At 38.7% G+C, this 19,453-nt stretch overlaps 1 protein-coding gene across 3 annotated transcripts in view; it reads left to right on the top strand.

Annotated features, from left to right (window-relative positions):
* Positions 1-19,453, top strand: part of AFTPH (aftiphilin) — a 272,901-nt gene that overhangs the window by 157,070 nt on the left and 96,378 nt on the right. For all 3 annotated transcript variants that reach the window (XM_053712089.1, XM_053712087.1, XM_053712088.1), the window contains exons 4-6: positions 7,327-7,453; positions 14,791-14,847; positions 15,487-15,609. In XM_053712089.1, the coding sequence (XP_053568064.1) occupies positions 7,327-7,453; positions 14,791-14,847; positions 15,487-15,609 (307 nt within the window). The remainder of the gene's footprint in view (positions 1-7,326; positions 7,454-14,790; positions 14,848-15,486; positions 15,610-19,453) is intronic.

Raw genomic sequence — 19,453 nt, forward strand, 5'->3', positions numbered from 1 at the left:
CACAGTGCGAAATTATAAAGACATTCAAAATAACATACAATTGCAAAGTTACAATTCTTTAAAAAAATAAAATGGGACATGAAAAGAAACACACACCATATCCAACTTATTACCAAGTTCATTTAGATATGTGGAGAGCTGCTGTTCATGATGTTAGTGGCTTGAGTCCCAGGGCAGTTCTGCTACATATTTAAACCAAACTTTCTTTGTCTTGTCAAAGACAACACCCTGATTATAATTTACAAGTACAGCCAATGCAAACACGTCTTAGCTCCCAGTAGGGGAGTAGCTTTTTGCATTCCTACACACAGTTACCAGTTACACAAAGAACACTTCACCTCAGACCTGTGACGGGCTAAGGAGGGGGGGTGGTCTCAGCTTACAGCTTTTCTGAAAGCAGATTTCACACACAGAAAAAGGCAGTTCACATTAACCTTTTCCAGGCTTAGAACACAATACCACCTGCCAATCCAGGTATCAACTACTCCACACCTACCCTTTTAAAATGGTGGAAATAGGGGGTCATCCCACGCTGATCCCCTATGTCAACCTAAATCCTAGTTTTTCCTCGTTCATAAGACCAGATCTGCCTTTTCTGCACACTCTCTGCATTCATTTGCCCACTGTAACAGTTAGCATCAGCTGACACAATGTCCCTTGTGGAGGACATTTCCTTGTAGGATATCACACACTTGCTCTCACTCATAAAGGGATATAGTACCCCCTCAGGGTAACTCACTAGGGGACTAAGAGAAATTCTTGCTATGCTTAGGCCAGATACTCCACTGTTCACACCTACCCCAGTATGCTCTGTAGGAGTAGCAGGTTCATTGGTCACTGCAGCCACATCTCCCTCCCCCTTCTTCACATCTGCCATCCCTGTAGGGGAGGTCCACAGACACACCCAGGGTCCCATCTTGTCTTACTCTCTGTAACAGGGCAGGGGGTACTCTGGTCCCTACATCAGCCATGCTATTCACTCTTTGTATATTCAAAATGGTTTCAGGGACAGACTGACACATACCTGTCACCTGTTCTCCTTTGCAGCTGTATAGCTGACGTCCCTCACTAAGGGGGCATTTTACCTCAGGGGAAAACAGAGAATAAGCCTCTTCTTCTGCCCCCTGCTCACTCCACTCATGTGGCACACCACACTCAGGCACCTGACATATCATACTGGCCACTTTACCCCACTCCACACATCCTACCTTTTCCTGGGGTATAGCAGCTCCTTCACTAAGTTCTGGCATTGCCCATTCCATACATTCCTCTTGGGCATGCAATGATGGTTCTAGCACAGAAGGGTACACACACTCGGTCTGCCCCTCTGCCAAGCTTTGCTGCCCTCTTACATTCCCACACACTGCATCAGGTATCACATTGTCACAATTAATGGCAGTATAACCCTTTCCACTGGCACAATACATTACTGGTACAGGTAAATCAGCATTAACCTTAGGCTCTACCTCCCAGTAACCAGGTTCAGTAGAAGCAACATTGTCACAATCAATGGCAGTATAACCCTGTTCACTGGCACAATACAGTACTGGTACAGGTTCAGGTAAATCTTCATTAACCATAGGCTCTCCCTCCCAGCGCCCAGGTTCAATAGAAGCAACATTGTCACAAACATTTTCAATACATCCCTCTTCATTAGAACAATACATTACTGGTGTACACAAAGGCAGAGCTGCATTAACCCTCAGCCCCCCCTCCCAGCAATCATGTTCAAGGGAATCATCTTTTATCCTTTGGTGGGATACCTCTAGCTCTGGTGTAGCTAGCGATGTGTCCATCCCTAGCTTTCCCTCTGGGTCCCCCAAAGTTTCACACAGTACCTCAGTTGGTGCAGGGCCCTCTACTGCCCCTTCCAGGTTGCACGTGTTGTTTTCTGGGGTGTACTGACAAAGCATCCAGCCCAAATCATCGCCAAGCAAAACACCAACAGGGATATCCGTGGAGATTCCCACCTCCCTCAAAACTTTTCCCACACCCCAATCAAGGTACACTCGTGCCACAGGCACTGCGGGGCAAACTCCCCCAATTCCTTGAATGGACACAGTCCTTCCTGGTATAATGTTCTCCGGCTTTACCATTTCAGGATGCACCAAGGTAACCGAAGCTCCACTATCCCTGAGTCCTGTTGCCACCTGGTCACCCACAGATACCCTCTGTAGGTTATCTTTCCGCTTTTGCCTTGGGAACCCACCCACAAACAAAACAGTCCCCCAGCCACATTTCCACCCTCAGGCTTCTTCTTTTCTGGGCAGGTGAAACTCAGATGCCCCATTTGGTTACAAGTGAAACACCAGCCTTCCTCTCTGCAGCCTCTCTCTCTCTCTTTCTCTCTCTTCTTTTCTTTCTCTCTCTCTTTCTGCGGCCTTCCTCTCTGCAGCCTCTCTCTCTCTCTCTCTCTTTCTCTCTCTTCTTTTCTTTCTCTCGCTGCAGCCTCCCTCTTTCTCTCAGCTGCTTCTTGAAACTTGAGGATCAATTCCATTCTTAGTTTGGGATCAGCATCCTCTAAGTACCTGAGTGCTGTTTGTAGCTCAGACTCCTTTGCACTCTCAGGGGTAACAGTAGTACCATCTCCTGGGTTACCAGTTCCACAGTAACCCTTCCTGTGCCTGTTTCCTGCTCTGCTGGAATGCCATCTGCCTGCTGCAATTCCTGGACCAACTGCTCCTTTGTTTTGCCAAAAGTTGCAATGGCTTTCTCCTGGCAAAGCAGCTCCAGGGATTCCTTCAGCATCTTCCTATATCCTATATGCTTCCATAATGAGAAGCAACAAACAACAAGAGGAAGGTAAAAAGAACTGCTTCTTTGCACTGTATGTAATTAGGCACAGAGTTCTGTCTTTGGGAAATTACACAAAAACATGTAATTTCTTTTAGTACTATACAAATAGCACTAAAAAACTCTAAATATCCCCACCGCTGCCAGCCAGTTTGTGACGAATCCAGCCTTCTCAACGTCACAACAGAGGGGTGTGGGCATGAAGGGGTTAATGGCACACAGCTCTGGTTCCCTTAACCTTGCAACTCTACAAAAAGACCTTTAAAAGGGATACCACATTAGCCCCCAAATCCTGTCCACACCGCTCTAATTAACAATTTCTGCTGCCACCCAAAACTTCTAAATTAAAGAGGCGTTTTGGGAACCCCCTAAAACTCACACAATTTAACAATTAGGTAACGTGCCTTTAACCTTGTCTCAACAGGAGTGTGAATTTGGATATTAGAGCCCAAAAGACAGAATGAGATTTTCTATGTGTTTAATAACAAAAATATCAACACAGGTTACACAATGCGAAATTATGAAGACATTCAAAATAACATACAATTGCAAAGTTACAATTCTTTAAAAAAAGAAAATGGGACATGAAAAGAATTACACACACCATATCCAACTTATTACCATGTTCCTTTAGATATGTGGAGAGCTGCTGTTTATGATGTTAGTGGCTTGAGTCCCAGGGCAGTTCTACCCACAAGTCTTTCTGTTACATATTTAAACAAAACTTTCTTTGTCTTGTCAAAGACAACGCCCTGGTTATAATTTACAACCTGTACAGCCAATGCAAACAAGTCTTAGCTCCCAGTAGGGGAGGAGCTTTTTGCATTCCTACACACAGTTACCAGTTACACAAAGAACACTTCACCTCAGACCTGTGACGGGCTAAGGAGGGGGGGTCTTAGCTTACAGCTTTTCTGAAAGCAGATTTCACACACAGAAAAAGGCAATTCACATTAACCTTTTCCAGGCTGAGAACACAATACCACCTCTGCCGGGTAGCCAATCCAGGTATCAACTACTCCACATGATTGTATCATGACACTACCCGAAGGAGGGAAGGCTGAACACACCTCCAGGGAATGAAACTGTAAACCATCAGGTTACCACGATGCCGAGCAGGCTGACGTAGCCTTCCAGCTAGTAACGAACTGCAGAAACTAGAGGACAGTGAGGACAAGCTACCCACAGAACACTGCAGGACTCTATACCCCTTAGGATAAACCATAGGGGAAAAATCCATGGTTATGGGTGCCACATAAGCAGCAATCCCTAAACCACATGAGAAAGGTCATTAGGACCTATAGGTCGCCAGACTACACTGTCAGATGTCCTTAAGATGAACAAAATAACTACTGAAGGGAACTAGATCCCTGAAGGTGACCCGTCCCCAAGGAGAAAGAGAGATTGTCCTGAAGGTCGCAAAACCAGAGATCCCCAACGGAACAAGTCTTAAAAGGACAAATTCCCGAGCCTCCAAAAGGCGATACAGCCTCTATCCTTCGCACCACGTGGAAAGAATACTCCAACTCCCCAAAAAGCGGGAACAACAGAGAGAGACGCAGCATCTTCACTGACCGGTCCCCCGAGAGATAGTTATAAAAAAACCGAAACACTCCCAAGAACCACTCGGACCCGAGAGTCCTGGTAAATGCTTCACTAGAAGCAAAATAACACAAACATTATTGTGAGAAATCGGCGCCCCTACCAGACCAGCTAGGCCGATAGTCGCCACGTGTCTGAAAAAGTTGTGTGAACTAACGTGTTCCTAACAACTTCAATAGAAGCCAAACCATTAGCATCGATCCCAGAAAAAAAAGTTCCCACAGGAACTATTAGAAGGTAAACCAAAAATCATCCTACCGGACAAAATTAAAACTACCGGCAACCCGAAGGTTAACGCCTAAAATAATGAACAGAAGGCCCGCAGGACCTGCCTAACGGAAACCTGTTTTACAAAAATTGGGAAGGAACTTGATAACAAGACGTAGAGGAGATTATACCACCCCCCTCCCATGTCTAACAAGGCTGTGTCATTCGAAGAAAAAGCTACCGAGTCCCATAACCCATAAGGGTAGGGTTCCTCAGTAACCCGAAAACGTGTCTCTAAGGAAAACACTAAGGCGAGCCCACCTGTAACGAAAAACACAGCACTCTGGAAAGGTTACTCCCTCAGGGAGCTGCATATGTCCTCCAAGGGCCGAAAGAGCCGGGCTAATCGGGCACGAACACAATCGCGAACAAACATCCGGACTCTGCAGTCGAGCCAGCATCAAAAGGATGTAAAAACAAAAACACACCACCACCTCCGGGGGAAACAGACTCCCATCTGAGGAGGGAAAGACATAACTTGGGTTACCCGCATGTGTAGTATTAGAAGGGAGCAGTAGGGAACTTGCCTCCCAGAGGACCGTGCCCCCTGAGGGCAGAAGGCTCAGCAGTCTCTTGAATCCCCTAGCTCGAGGAACAAGGAGCTCTAGAACAGTTTGAGGAACATAACTGAGGAACCTGTGTCCAAGGGTCCGATTCACAATAATCACAGGGCGAGGAGTCTGACCCAGAAAGTTGACCCGATTCAACATCAGTATCCTCCATAGTTGGGTACTTAAAGTGGACTATAAAACCAGAATAAAAACGGCACCAGACACCCCCAATGACTAGGGCATTCACCACCTCCTGATAACCAGTCCGCTGCAGACTATTACTCAGACGCCACACAGACAGGAATGCGGAAATGGGAGACACAGACGTAAAACGCCCGGTCACCAGGTGAACCGTACAGTCCAAAAAACAAAAGGCGCCCAACCGTAGGGCCGCGTCACTTTGAAAGCTTATATGTTCCAAGCCAGAAAAAAACACTACACATAAGCAGGTTAAATCACATAATAAAAACATGATTAAAAAAAAACCTCTGTTCAATAATCCCCCTCAGGAGATATTAACCCTTGATTCCAATATACTAAAGGAGTCCCATTGAAACCCCAATTTTTATCTAACAAATGCGTTACAGTGCAATCAGAGAAGGTAAATTAAACGATCTTACCGTAATCCACGCCGTGGAACAGGAACATGGCGTGTGACGAATAGTAGCATCGCCTCCGCCATGGACTTGATAGAGGACAGCAGGTAGCAAAGTGAAGTTCGACAATGCCAAGTGCTGAAAGGGAGCTGTGATTACGAGTCAGGATGGTGTCGCAGGGGAAGCTCCCACTGCATCTCCGGAGTCTCACTTTCGCCCAAGCCCTCACACGAGAGACTGAAAGGACTACTTAAAACTCCTGTTTCTTGTCGAATAGTAGCACCCTCCATAAGAAACATTAATATAGAAAAAATAAAATAAAAACTTCTGACACTTCTCTGCCAACCTCCTGGGACGAAAGGCAAAGAACGACTGGGGGATGAGGGAAGTGGGAGGAGTATTTAAGCCTTTGGCTGGGGTGTCTTTGCCTCCTCCTGGTGGCCAGGTTCTTATTTCCCAAAAGTAATGAATGCAGCTGTGGACTCTTTTCATTTAAGAAGAAAACAAACTGATTAGTACACGCATTTAAAGACTCGTGGACTCTCACCACCATATGAAAGAGGATATTTTAGTCAGAATATAATGTAATATTAAAGGTACAGTAAACTGAAAATTAACCTAAATGTATTGGAATTTTAATCAACTATAAGTAAACTAAACTTAAATGGAATGGAACCAACTTTTCCAATTTACTTCTGTAATCCATTTTGCTTAGTTCTCTTGGTATCCTTTATAAAGAGTAATCCTAGGTAAGTTCAGGAGCGTGCACATGTCTTTAGCCACCTGGCACCGTGTTTGCAATAATGTAGAACATCACTTTAAACATTGTTGCAAACACTGCTGCTGTAGAATTCAAACACACACGGGCAGGCTCATAAGCTCCTATCAGTCCATCTGGTTTTCCTCTTCAACAAAGGATACAAAGAGAGCAAAGAAAATGTGATAAAATAAGTAAATTGGAGTTGTTTAAAATTGCATGCTCTATCTGATTCATGAATGTTTAGTTTTAACTTTACTGTCCCTTTAATAATCCATGGTTGAAACTCTTTTTAAATAGTTTTTTTTTTATTTTTTAAGCTTTTCAAAAGTATTGACAAGTTGTACTAAGAACATTTTATTCAGTGTTAGCCAGGTTTTTAATTTGGCACATGATCAGTCAAAAAGCCCAACGCTCTCCGTTGTGGGAAGTAATCTCAAGCTTAACATCCTGTCATCTATTCCAGTTAAGTAAAAGGTGTTTTGGCTGTTCAACTTTTTTAAATGATGCTCATGTGGAGTTGACATTTAAGATTGTACTAGTTAATTGCATTTCAGATTGCTACAATAATTATGCCTATAAATCCTCTTTATCTCTCTTATATCAATCACCAGTTATATTTCAGGCTATTTGTCCTAATAATGTATGTGATTTGAATTTTTATGTGAACTCATCTAATTAGTGCAGTACATATTCAGTGAACAAAATGAGCAGAGCTTGCTGCTTATTAATAACCCTTTAATTTTCTTAAAACACAAAGGGAAGTCCCGAACATTTGGACAGATATTCAAGATATTCATGAAGCCTTTGGACTGAAGTACCAGTGGGGCGGTTCTCACAGCAACAAAAAGCTCCTGTGCTCGCTTGGAATTGACACAAGGAACATTGTACGTATACTGAATCTGTACCTTCAGGTCATTGAAATTCAAATGTTCATTAAATAAGTTACCTTCTAGGACTAAAAACATACATATTGCTGTGATGTGGTTGTCAAACTAAGTTCTGAATTAAATTTAATTTACATTTCTCTTACATGCAATGTATGAATTGCTTGTACATTAACCTGCAAAGTGATATTTCTCCATTTGTAGGCATTTCAGGCATTACTGGGGCTGTATGTCTTGTGCCTTGTAGAATCTTTTCAGAAATCATTGGGGCCCATACTCTTCCTACCTCTACCTTTTGGTTTTATGTTGGAGGAAGCACTGTCTCAGTATTGACCTGCTCTACCAGAAGAGTTGTTTTTTTTTCTCACAGATAAAGAGATATGTGTAATACCACTCAATACAGTATGTTCTCTACTGCTGTGGTCCATTTACCCTTGCATCCATAACAAGGCTGCCCTCCTCAAAGTTTGGGATATCATATCCGTTTGGTGTAGTTCGGGAAATGGGCAGGGATTTTGCTTGTGGTTCTCCAGCTTTTGATTTATCGTGTACATCAGGGATGGCTAACTGGCTGCCTATGGCCCTCTGCACTAGTTTTTGAAAGCTGTGGCTCAGCACCCCAGGAAAAAGCAGAACAAACAAAGCTTGCCATAGTTTGATTGGCCCCAGGAAAATTAATACAAAATGAATGTATGCTTTTGACAGACCCCCAACTCAAAAACTACCTCTAGAAGTAAGAACAGTGTACAGAGGTAATCCTGTAATCCTGACAATGTGTCACTGGATATTTTTAGGAAAAATATTATTATAGATGTGTTCAATAGCCATACATTTTTATTACGGCCCTTAAGGCTTCTAATGTGTTGCTCTGATGCCTCCATGTGTTGGGAAGTTGGCTAGAGTTAAAGGAGACAGGCTTGTGTGTGTGACTCATTATGCTGGAGTTGTATAGTTTTAGGTTGACTCAGTCATGGAAAGACATATTGATGTTTTAGCTGCCTCATAAGTGTTAGGTTCTTAGTTTGGATGGGGATTATATATTTGTCCCTCTATCCTTAATCTGCTCAGTTAGGAGGTAAAACCTGTACCCTTAAGGCATCTTCACCCGAGTGTTTCTTCTTGAGTCTAACATACTGACCTTTTGCTTCTACATAGGTGAGATGTCTAAAGTGACAGCTTTGAGTGTGTCCACTGATGGACATCTCTGTTTAAGTGCTATAAATGTCTAGGTATTTCAAGTTCATGAGCACAGTTATCAACCACAGTTTGTAAGTAGCACCTTTTTCATATTTACTTTATTTGTATGGATAAAGGAAGTCAGTAGACTGTCTTCAATTGGGAAATCACTGTGTAATTACAATAAGTTTTGGTAGCTGGTTTTAGGCATAGCTACAACTAGAGCTATGGTAAACTAAAAAGTCTGTTTTGGAATTACTGTTTATTCATGTTGGTGATTGCTCGATGCCTACTTCAATGTTGAAGAAATAGGTTGACATCTTTCAAAATAGGGTCTCTTTTCGGATGTTGATGATAACTTGAGGATTTTAGTGCTTGCAAGCCCCTAGAAGACACCTAGTGGAGGGGCATGAGAACCCTCATTTAAAAGAGGGGAATCCCCTCTTTCATTTAATCGTGTGTATGTGATGAAAGTGCTTTATTTAGTGTATATAGTCATACCCATACATTAAATACTTCTGTGGCATGAGGCAATTCATTTGAAAAAAAGGGTACAAAGCTATATAAATTTAGCTTGCTTGGGTGCATTTGTATTTTTTCCCTGTCCGTTACTTTATATGGTTGGTTTTTGTACTTATCACTAGAAATGTGAGCTATTTAAATATTTTTAATATATGAATGTCGACCCTTGCAGGTTTATTATTAGTTTACATCCATTTTTAAGCAAAGCACTATGTGATCTTATTGAATTTCTGTACAATGTTTATCAATGAATAAGTTGTAACACTTTGAAAGTTCACGCATTTGTTATCTCAGACATTTATAGAAATTAAATGGATGCAGGAGCCTGTTATATCAGCTATTATAGGAATTAAATAGAAGCAGGAGCCTTTATCTCAGCCATTAAAGGAATTAAATGGATACAAGAACCTTTAGTTATGTAATTTTATCAAAGCACTTGCTCATATGTAGTATGAGTATGAGTGAGTAGAGCGCTGGAAGTACAAGGATTCCAAACACCTCACTAAGGGAAAAGATCCTTCTATCTTTTCAAATGCTATAATTGGTTATGTGTGGAGAGTGAGGGCGCTAAAAACAGCTAAAGGAATCTGAACAAAAAATTAATATTTTAGACGGATATTTTGTTTAGTACAAAAAAGTGTAAAGTGCTTTCCTACAATAGGTTCAGGGAAAAATATGAAGTGCAAAGTGCAAATTGATGATTATAAAAAATTTGGTGTTTATATATAAAAGAAAATAATAATTACAAAGAATTTCCTAAAAGTTACAGTGTATAGTGTAATAATCAGATTTTTAATCTGAATATATTTGGTAGTGCTAAAGTAGTGGTAACTAAAATATTAGGTGATAGTGTATAATGGTTCTTATAAATATATGGGTATTGTGTGAATGTTCACATAAAAACTTAAACTAATAACAATATTAAAACTATTTTTTGTGTAACCGATCCTTTGGTTAAATATATTTATAAAGATGAGAGTAAGACTGGAACGTTAGATGAAAATATTGATACAATTTATTAAAATCTTCTAAAAGAGCTTAAAACAAAGTATATATGAGTCAAAAGGAAAAATCATAAGCTACACATGAGCTACGGGACATCTCCCCAGAATTATTAAAATCAAAAATTACTAAAAGATATACCGATATTATTGCCAGAAGCTTGTATCAGAGTTATGTATTATTAATTACACACAGTTCAATTTTTTAATATTCCGTATCTGTAGGGCTCAGTGTTAGTCACTTCATAGAGGTTTTTAGCAACAAGAGGTTAAGCCGTATTGTTTAAAATCCTCTGATTGTTCAGGACAAGAGTCTCTATAGTACGGGTTTTACAGGACACCTTGGTTAAGAGTTACCTTGTTTTCCTAACAGTGGCGGTTACACTCGTAGCTTGCTTGTTCCAATAGTGAGTCAGCAACGCCGCATGTGTCTCTTGGCGTCTGACGTCACACTCCTTGGTCAAAGGTCAGATCCGAAAATTTACCGTGTTAGACAGTTCCTTATTTGCCAAATAGTACATCAAAAAGTTCCTGCACTTAGTGCCATGCACGCAGTTGCGGTATAACTTGAGCAGCCAAGTTATAAGGCAATAGTATTGTGATACGTGGAGATAAAAGTTAAAAATATAACCCGGGTTATACAGCCACAATCTTAATCTCAGATTGGCAAAGATGGTAGTTCTTCACTTTGAAGTTTGCAGATAAGTCACACAGCTCGACGCGTTTCGCTCTATACAGAGCTTTATCAAGACGCTTGTGACTTGTAATTTTTGACACTTAAGTGTAATTTCAGACCCCGATTGGTTAGTTTTCATTTTGAATAAAGGTGGATTCTAGATTACTCATACCGGTGTCCATGTTGTTTCCTGTGTTCTCATTCTTATTCTTTAAGGTGGAAGGTTGTCATTAACATTCCAAGAGCCAGTGTATTTGTCCTTACATACATTAAAAACAGTCTAAAAGAACATTTAAAAAGGTTTTTTGTTTATCTTGCATAATTTATCAAAAATTGTTTTTTTAAAAAGTGAACTAAAAAGCAAAGCATAGAGTAAACGTTGTTTCTAACATATAAAATGAATATACTATTAAATGGATAAGGGGTATAGAAGGTTAATAACCCATTGTTAAGTTTCTTAAATTAGAAGCCATAAACTCAATAAGCTAGGGGAACATTTAGTAAAAAAATAAATTGGGGTTATTAAATATATATATAAATAATAAATAAATTACTGTATAAGTTGTTATTCCAAATGTTATTCAAAATGAAAAGGGGAAAGGTCTAGTTCAGAATTTAACCCTTTTGGAAACCGTGTGTTATATCTTTAGATTAGTTCTGCTTCTTTTATTAACAACTTTTTTTCTATATTACCTCCTCTCCAATGTTTATGTACTTTTTTAATTCCCCAATATAGCAAATGTTTAGTGTTACCTTTGTGGGCAGTCTTGAAATGTTTATAGAGATGGGTGTCATCAGTACCTTTTCTAATATTATTTAGGTGTTCTCTAATTCTATCTTTTACCATTCTTTTTGTTTCACCAAATAAAAAAGATTACAGGAGCATTTTAGGACATATATCACATTTTTAGTTGTGCACCTTATAATGTATTTTATGGTGAATGGTTTTTCTGAGTCATTTATCTTTAAATTGCTTAGCTTTTTACTGTGACTGCAAGCCTTGCATGAATAACAAGGGAAAAAACCTGCAATATTTTTTCCCATCAAGTCTTTTTGTTTTAAATTACTTTTTGTAGGGGGCCTAAGTTCGCTTGGGGCCAAAATGGTTTTTAAATTTGCTGCTTTTCTAAATATGAAGTTTGGGTTCTCGGAAATTTTGTCTCCTAAAATGTCATCTTCTTTAGTAAGGTGCCAGTGTTTCTTGACAATTCTTTTTAAGATATTGTGGTCTGCATTATAGTCAGTGATGAATAGTGTTTTTATTTTCTCATTACTGTCTTTTTTGTTTTTCTTTATATGTTAGCAGGGTATCTCTATTAGTATTTTTAGCTCTTTCCATGGCTTTATTGGTGATATCAGTTTTATAGCCTTTAGAGTGAAACCTTTCTTCTAGCATTTCTGACTGTTGCTCAAAATCAATAGATCTTGAACAATTTTTTTTATGCGTAGGTATTGACCTATGGGAATGCTTTTTTTTCCAAGTTTCTAGGTGACAACTGCTCGAATGTATGTAGTTGTTAGAATCAGTTTTTTTAAAGTGGGTTCTGGTCTCTAGTTTTTCGTCTATGACCATTATTTCTAGATCTAAGAATGTTATTGAGCTTTTGCTCCAATTGGAGGTGAACTTTAGACCCCAAATATTGGTGTTCATATTATTAAACATCTTAACATTAAGATGTTTAATAATCACAATCACAATACTATTGCCTTATAACTTGGCTGCTCAAGTTATACTGCACCTGCGTGCATGGCACTAAGTGCAGGAACTTTTTGATGTACTATTTGGCAAATAAGGAACTGTCTAACACAGTAAATTTCCGGATCTGACCTTTGACCAAGGAGTATGACGTCAGACGCCAAGACACATGCAGCGTTGCCGACTCACTATCGGAACAAGCAAGCTACGAGTGTAACCGCCACTGTTAGGAAAACAAGGTAACTCTTACCCAGGGTGTCCTGTAAAACCCGTACTATAGAGACTCTTGTCCTGAACAATCAGAGGATTTTAAACAATACGGCTTAACCTCTTGTTGCTAAAAACCTCTATGAAGTGACTAACACTGAGCCCTACAGATATGGAATATTAAAAACATTGAACTGTGTGTAATTAATAATACATAACTGATACAAGCTTCTGGCAATAATATCTGTATATCTTTTAGTAATTGTTGATTTTAATAATTCTGGGGAGACGTCCCGTAGCTCATGTGTAGCTTATGATTTTTCCTTTTGACTCCTATATACTTTGTTTTAAGCTCTTTTAGAAGATTTTAATAAATTGTATCAATATTTTCATCTAACGTTCCAGTCTTACTCTCATCTTTATAAATATATTTAACCAAAGGATCGATTACACAAAAAATAGTTTTAATATTGTTATTAGTTTGTTTTTATGTGAACATTCACACAATACCCATATATTTATAAGAACCATTATACACCATCACCTAATATTTTAGTTACCACTACTTTAGCACTACCAAATATATTCAGATTAAAAATCTGATTATTACACTATACACTGTAACTTTTAGGAAATTCTTTGTAATTATTATTTTCTTTTATATATAAACACCAAATTTATTATAATCATCAATTTGCACTTTATATTTTTCCCTGAACCTATTGTAGGAAAGCACTTTACACTTTTCTGTACTAAAAAAAATATCCGTCTAAAATATTTTTTTTGTTCAGATTCCTTTAGCTGTTTTTAGCGCCCTCACTCTCGACACATAACCAACTTGCTCATATGCCCATCAAAAAGATCAATTACATCTTAATGTGTTCTATTTATGATAGTTGATGTTATCCTGGATGCACCCCTTAAACCATTACGTGAAGTTCCTTAGTATTTTTTTTTTACTCCTACTACACCATATTCTTGGTAACTGTTGCTGTGCAAAAATTGTTTCATAACTTCAAGCGCTTTTAGTGGGAGAACCGTACTTTGTACACAATGGTGTCACAAACCGTTTGAGAATTGTTACCCAAAATTGTTTCAGACTTAATTGCAATGGAAACAGCAGTCTGGAAGATAGATAATACATTTATTTTCATTATAAGTTGGATGTCTGACAAGTCAGTATCCACAAAGTTTGGAAGAAATATTTAGCAATAAATATTTACAGTGTTTGCAGTTTTATTAATCTTGCGTCCTTTTTTTTTTTTTTTTTTCCATCACACAATATTTTGTATTGCTTTGTATTTGTCTCACTGGTGAGCCAAGATAATAAGAAATTAAAGTAAAAACAAAATTATTTAAATAAAGAAAATAATTTCTCGATCTTAGTCCCATTACTTGATTTTGCATTTTTTTATTGATACCCACTTAGAGCTCAATTTATCAATCCATCGTGGACAGGTCCGCCCAATTTATCTTCTGGTGGGCAGCATTTTGCTACCCACATTTAACATTGCACATAATCGCTCCTTTGCACTCGCGCACAACCCAGGCCCCTGCCTGTACACAGCCAATCACGCACGGACAGGAGCCGTTAATCTCCCCGATCGGAAGAGACTTGAGAGATTAAGATTCTCCACCTAAGAGTTGGAGAACAGGGTAGGGAAGTCTGTTGACTGCTGCTTGATAAATCGTAAATGCAGGTTCGCTTGTGCAAACCTGCAGTCAAAGTGGAGAAAAGGGCATGATTAATCTAGCCCTTAGAATGAGGAGGTCAGTAGGCAGCTTTAGCAGGAAGTGTTTAGTTCTCAATATTATCCCTAGCGGATATTTGGCTCATTGGTGAGTATTAGTTGGGATATAGATCAAGATATAGAAAGTTTGGTGATTTATATGTAATATACATGAATGAAAACTTCAGGACAATATTCAAGAAAATGGGAAGTTTAATCTGGGTAGTTTTTTTATATTTAAAGTGATTTTGCTCATTAGCTAAGTAAGAATGCATATTCATTTGTTTTGTTTTATTCAATTTCTTTCTTTTTCTTTTTTTTTTTTTTAGCTATTTACAGGCAACAAAAAGCAACCAGTAATTGTGCCGATGTATGCAGCTGGTCTGGTGAGCACTGTTTCAATTTTCCAAGAAAATAAAAATGTCTATTAAGTATAATGCATTATGTATTTAAAGAGTATAGATGTACATTAAATGTTACTCTTTGTATTAAGGTATGCTAAATATTATTAAATGTACATTAATACTAACATAAACTGTCCTATAGTAATAGAACAGTGTAACTTATACCAAAATAGTGCACAATTTAGGTAGAAAACTTTCATTCAGAAATACGGCATATCTGGTGATTCTTAATTTACAGACATGGCACGGTTAAACCATAAACTCTTTTCACACTGGGAAATTGTTGCAGGTGGCCAATTGTTGCCAGCAATGTATTTATTTGACCATGTCAATTGAACTCTAAATGTACCAGTAAAGCATTGGATATGGAGTTGATCTAGAAAGTTTATTTTTAGTTTTAATACACATGTGCTTGTCTTTTTTGCCTTTTTTATTAAAGGATTGGAGGATGAAACAGGAATTAGGTTTTAATTAAATTAATATGACATTTATATGTTAACATACCTGCTAGAATATACTGAAATATATGGCTTCCCAGCAACATTGTGACTTAAATGTGATAGTTAATCTGTCTTGCCCTAGAGTGTTTCTGTTTTTGCTTATACTGTGTTTTACATACAGGGTATGCTAGAGCCAACCAAGGAACCTCTAAAGCCTTTATCAGCTGCAGAAAAGATAGCATCAATAGGGCAATCTTCACCTGTTCCTTCAGAAGAGAGCATCATTACTTCCGATCCATTGCAGGTAACTCAGTTTGATTCTGAACTAACTGTATAGAATTCGCTGTGGAATTGTTTTTATGAATGTGTATTTATGCATTTCCCTATATACTAAAGACTTCATTTTTTTATGATAGAATACTTCACTGGTAAGCATGCAGCTTCATACCACTCCGTGTAGGTAAATGCTTCCCAGAAGTCTTTGGGACTTCATAATTTTCATTTCTTTCATGTAATTAGCAAGAGTCCATGAGCTAGTGACGTATGGGATATACATTCCTACCAGGAGGGGCAAAGTTTCCCAAACCTTAAAATGCCTATAAATACACCCCTCACCACACCCACAATTCAGTTTTACAAACTTTGCCTCCTATGGAGGTGGTGAAGTAAGTTTGTGCTAGATTCTACGTTGATATGTGCTCCGCAGCAGGTTGGAGCCCGGTTTTCCTCTCAGCGTGCAGTGAATGTCAGAGGGATGTGAGGAGAGTATTGCCTATTTTGAATGCAGTGATCTCCTTCTACGGGGTCTATTTCATAGGTTCTCTGTTATCGGTCGTAGAGATTCATCTCTTACCTCCCTTTTCAGATCGACGATATACTCTTATATTTATACCATTACCTCTGCTGATTTTCGTTTCAGTACTGGTTTGGCTTTCTACAAACGTGTAGATGAGTGTCCTGGGGTAAGTAAATCTTATTTTCTGTGACACTCTAAGCTATGGTTGGGCACTTTTTTAATAAAGTTCTAAATATATGTATTCAAACATTTATTTGCCTTGACTCAGGATGTTCAACATTCCTTATTTTCAGACAGTCAGTTTCATATTTGGGATAATGCACTTGAATCAATTATTTTTCTTACCTTAAAAATTTGACTTTTTCCCTGTGGGCTGTTAGGCTCGCGGGGGCTGAAAATGCTTAATTTTATTGCGTCATTCTTGGCGCGGACTTTTTTGGCGCAAAAATTATTTTCTGTTTCCGGCGTCATACGTGTCGCCGGAAGTTGCGTCATTTTTTACGTTCTTTTGCGCCAAAAATGTTGGCATTCCGGACGTGGCGTCATTTTTGGCGCCAAAAGCATTTAGGCGCCAAATAATGTAAGCGTCTTATTTGGCGCTAAAAAAATATGGGCGTCGCTTTTGTCTCCACATTATTTAAGTTTCATTTTTCTTTGCTTCTGGTTGCTAGAAGCTTGTTCCTTGGCATTTTTTCCCATTCCTGAAACTGTCATTTAAGGAATTTGATCAATTTTGCTTTATATGTTGTTTTTTCTCTTACATATTGCAAGATGTCTCACGTTGCATCTGAGTCAGAAGATACTTCAGGAAAATCGCTGTCTGGTGCTGGAACTACCAAAACTAAGTGTATCTGCTGTAAACTTTTGGTAGCTATTCCTCCAGCTGTTGTTTGTATTAATTGTCATGACAAACTTGTTAATGCAGATAATATTTCCTTTAGTAATGTACCATTACCTGTTGCAGTTCCATCAACATCTAATGTTCAGAATGTTCCTGATAACATAAGAGATTTTGTTTCTGAATCCATCAAGAAGGCTATGTCTGTTATTCCTCCTTCTAGTAAACATAAAAAATCTTTTAAAACTTCTCTTTATACAGATGAATTTTTAAATGAACATCATCATTCTGATTCTAATGACTCTTCTGGTTCAGAGGATTCTGTCTCAGAGATTGATGCTGATAAATCTTCATATTTATTTAAAATGGAATTTATTCGTTCTTTACTTAAAGAAGTACTAATTGCTTTAGAAATTGAGGATTCTGGTCCTCTTGATACTAAATCTAAACGTTTAGATAAGGTCTTTAAATCTCCTGTGGTTATTCCATAAGTTTTTCCTGTTCCTGGTGCTATTTCTGAAGTAATTTCCAGAGAATGGAATAATTTGGGTAATTCATTTACTCCTTCTAAACGTTTTAAGCAATTATATCCTGTGCCGTCTGATAGATTAGAATTTTGGGACAAAATCCCTAAAGTTGATGGGGCTATTTCTACCCTTGCTAAACGTACTACTATTCCTACGTCAGATGGTACTTCGTTTAAGGATCCTTTAGATAGGAAAATTGAATCCTTTCTAAGAAAAGCTTATCTGTGTTCAGGTAATCTTCTTAGACCCGCTATATCATTGGCTGATGTTGCTGCAGCTTCAACTTTTTGGTTGGAAACTTTAGCGCAACAAGTAACAGATCATGATTCTCATAATATTATTATTCTTCTTCAACATGCTAATAATTTTATCTGTGATGCCATTTTTGATATTATCAGAGTTGATGTCAGGTTTATGTCTCTAGCTATTTTAGCTAGAAGAGCTTTATGGCTTAAAACTTGGAATGCTGATATGTCTTCTAAATCGACTCTACTTTCCATTTCTTTCCAGGGTAACAAATTATTTGGTTCTCAGTTGGATTCTATTATCTCAACTGTTACTGGTGGGAAAGGAACTTTTTTACCACAGGATAAAAAATCTAAGGGTAAAAACAGGGCTAATAATCGTTTTCGTTCCTTTCGTTTCAACAAAGAACAAAAGCCTGATCCTTCATCCTCAGGAGCAGTTTCAGTTTGGAAACCATCTCCAGTCTGGAATAAATCCAAGCCTTCTAGAAAAGCAAAGCCAGCTTCTAAGTCCACATGAAGGTGCGGCCCTCATTCCAGCTCAGCTGGTAGGGGGCAGGTTACGTTTTTTCAAAGAAATTTGGATCAATTCTGTTCACAATCTTTGGATTCAGAACATTGTTTCAGAAGGGTACAGAATTGGTTTCAAGATAAGACCTCCTGCAAAGAGATTTTTTCTTTCCCGTGTCCCAGTAAATCCAGTGAAAGCTCAAGCATTTCTGAAATGTGTTTCAGATCTAGAGTTGGCTGGAGTAATTATGCCAGTTCCAGTTCTGGAACAGGGGCTGGGGTTTTATTCAAATCTCTTCATTGTACCAAAGAAGGAGAATTCCTTCAGACCAGTTCTGGATCTAAAAATATTGAATCGTTATGTAAGGATACCAACGTTCAAAATGGTAACTGTAAGGACTATCTTGCCTTTTGTTCAGCAAGGGCATTATATGTCCACAATAGATTTACAGGATGCATATCTGCATATTCCGATTCATCCAGATCATTATCAGTTCCTGAGATTCTCTTTTCTGGACAAGCATTACCAGTTTGTGGCTCTGCCGTTTGGCCTAGCTACAGCTCCAAGAATTTTTACAAAGGTTCTCGGTGCCCTTCTGTCTGTAATCAGAGAACAGGGTATTGTGGTATTTCCTTATTTGGACGATATCTTGGTACTTGCTCAGTCTTTACATTTAGCAGATTCTCATACGAATCGACTTGTGTTGTTTCTTCAAGATCATGGTTGGAGGATCAATTCATTAAAAAGTTCATTGATTCCTCAGACAAGGGTAACCTTTCTGGGTTTCCAGATAGATTCAGTGTCCATGACTCTGTCTTTGACAGACAAGAGACGTCTAAAATTGATTTCAGCTTGTCGAAACCTTCAGTCACAATCATTCCCTTCGGTAGCCTTATGCATGGAAATTCTAGGTCTTATGACTGCTGCATCGGACGCGATCCCCTTTGCTCGTTTTCACATGCGACCTCTTCAGCTCTGTATGCTGAATCAATGGTGCAGGGATTACACAAAGATATCTCAATTAATATCTTTAAAACCGATTGTACGACACTCTCTAACGTGGTGGACAGATCACCATCGTTTAATTCAGGGGGCTTCTTTTGTTCTTCCGACCTGGACTGTAATTTCAACAGATGCAAGTCTTACAGGTTGGGGAGCTGTGTGGGGATCTCTGACGGCACAAGGAGTTTGGGAATCTCAGGAGGTGAGATTACCGATCAATATTTTGGAA

The sequence above is a fragment of the Bombina bombina genome, chromosome 4 (genome assembly GCF_027579735.1).
Source record: "Bombina bombina isolate aBomBom1 chromosome 4, aBomBom1.pri, whole genome shotgun sequence".
Lineage (NCBI taxonomy): Eukaryota > Metazoa > Chordata > Amphibia > Anura > Bombinatoridae > Bombina > Bombina bombina.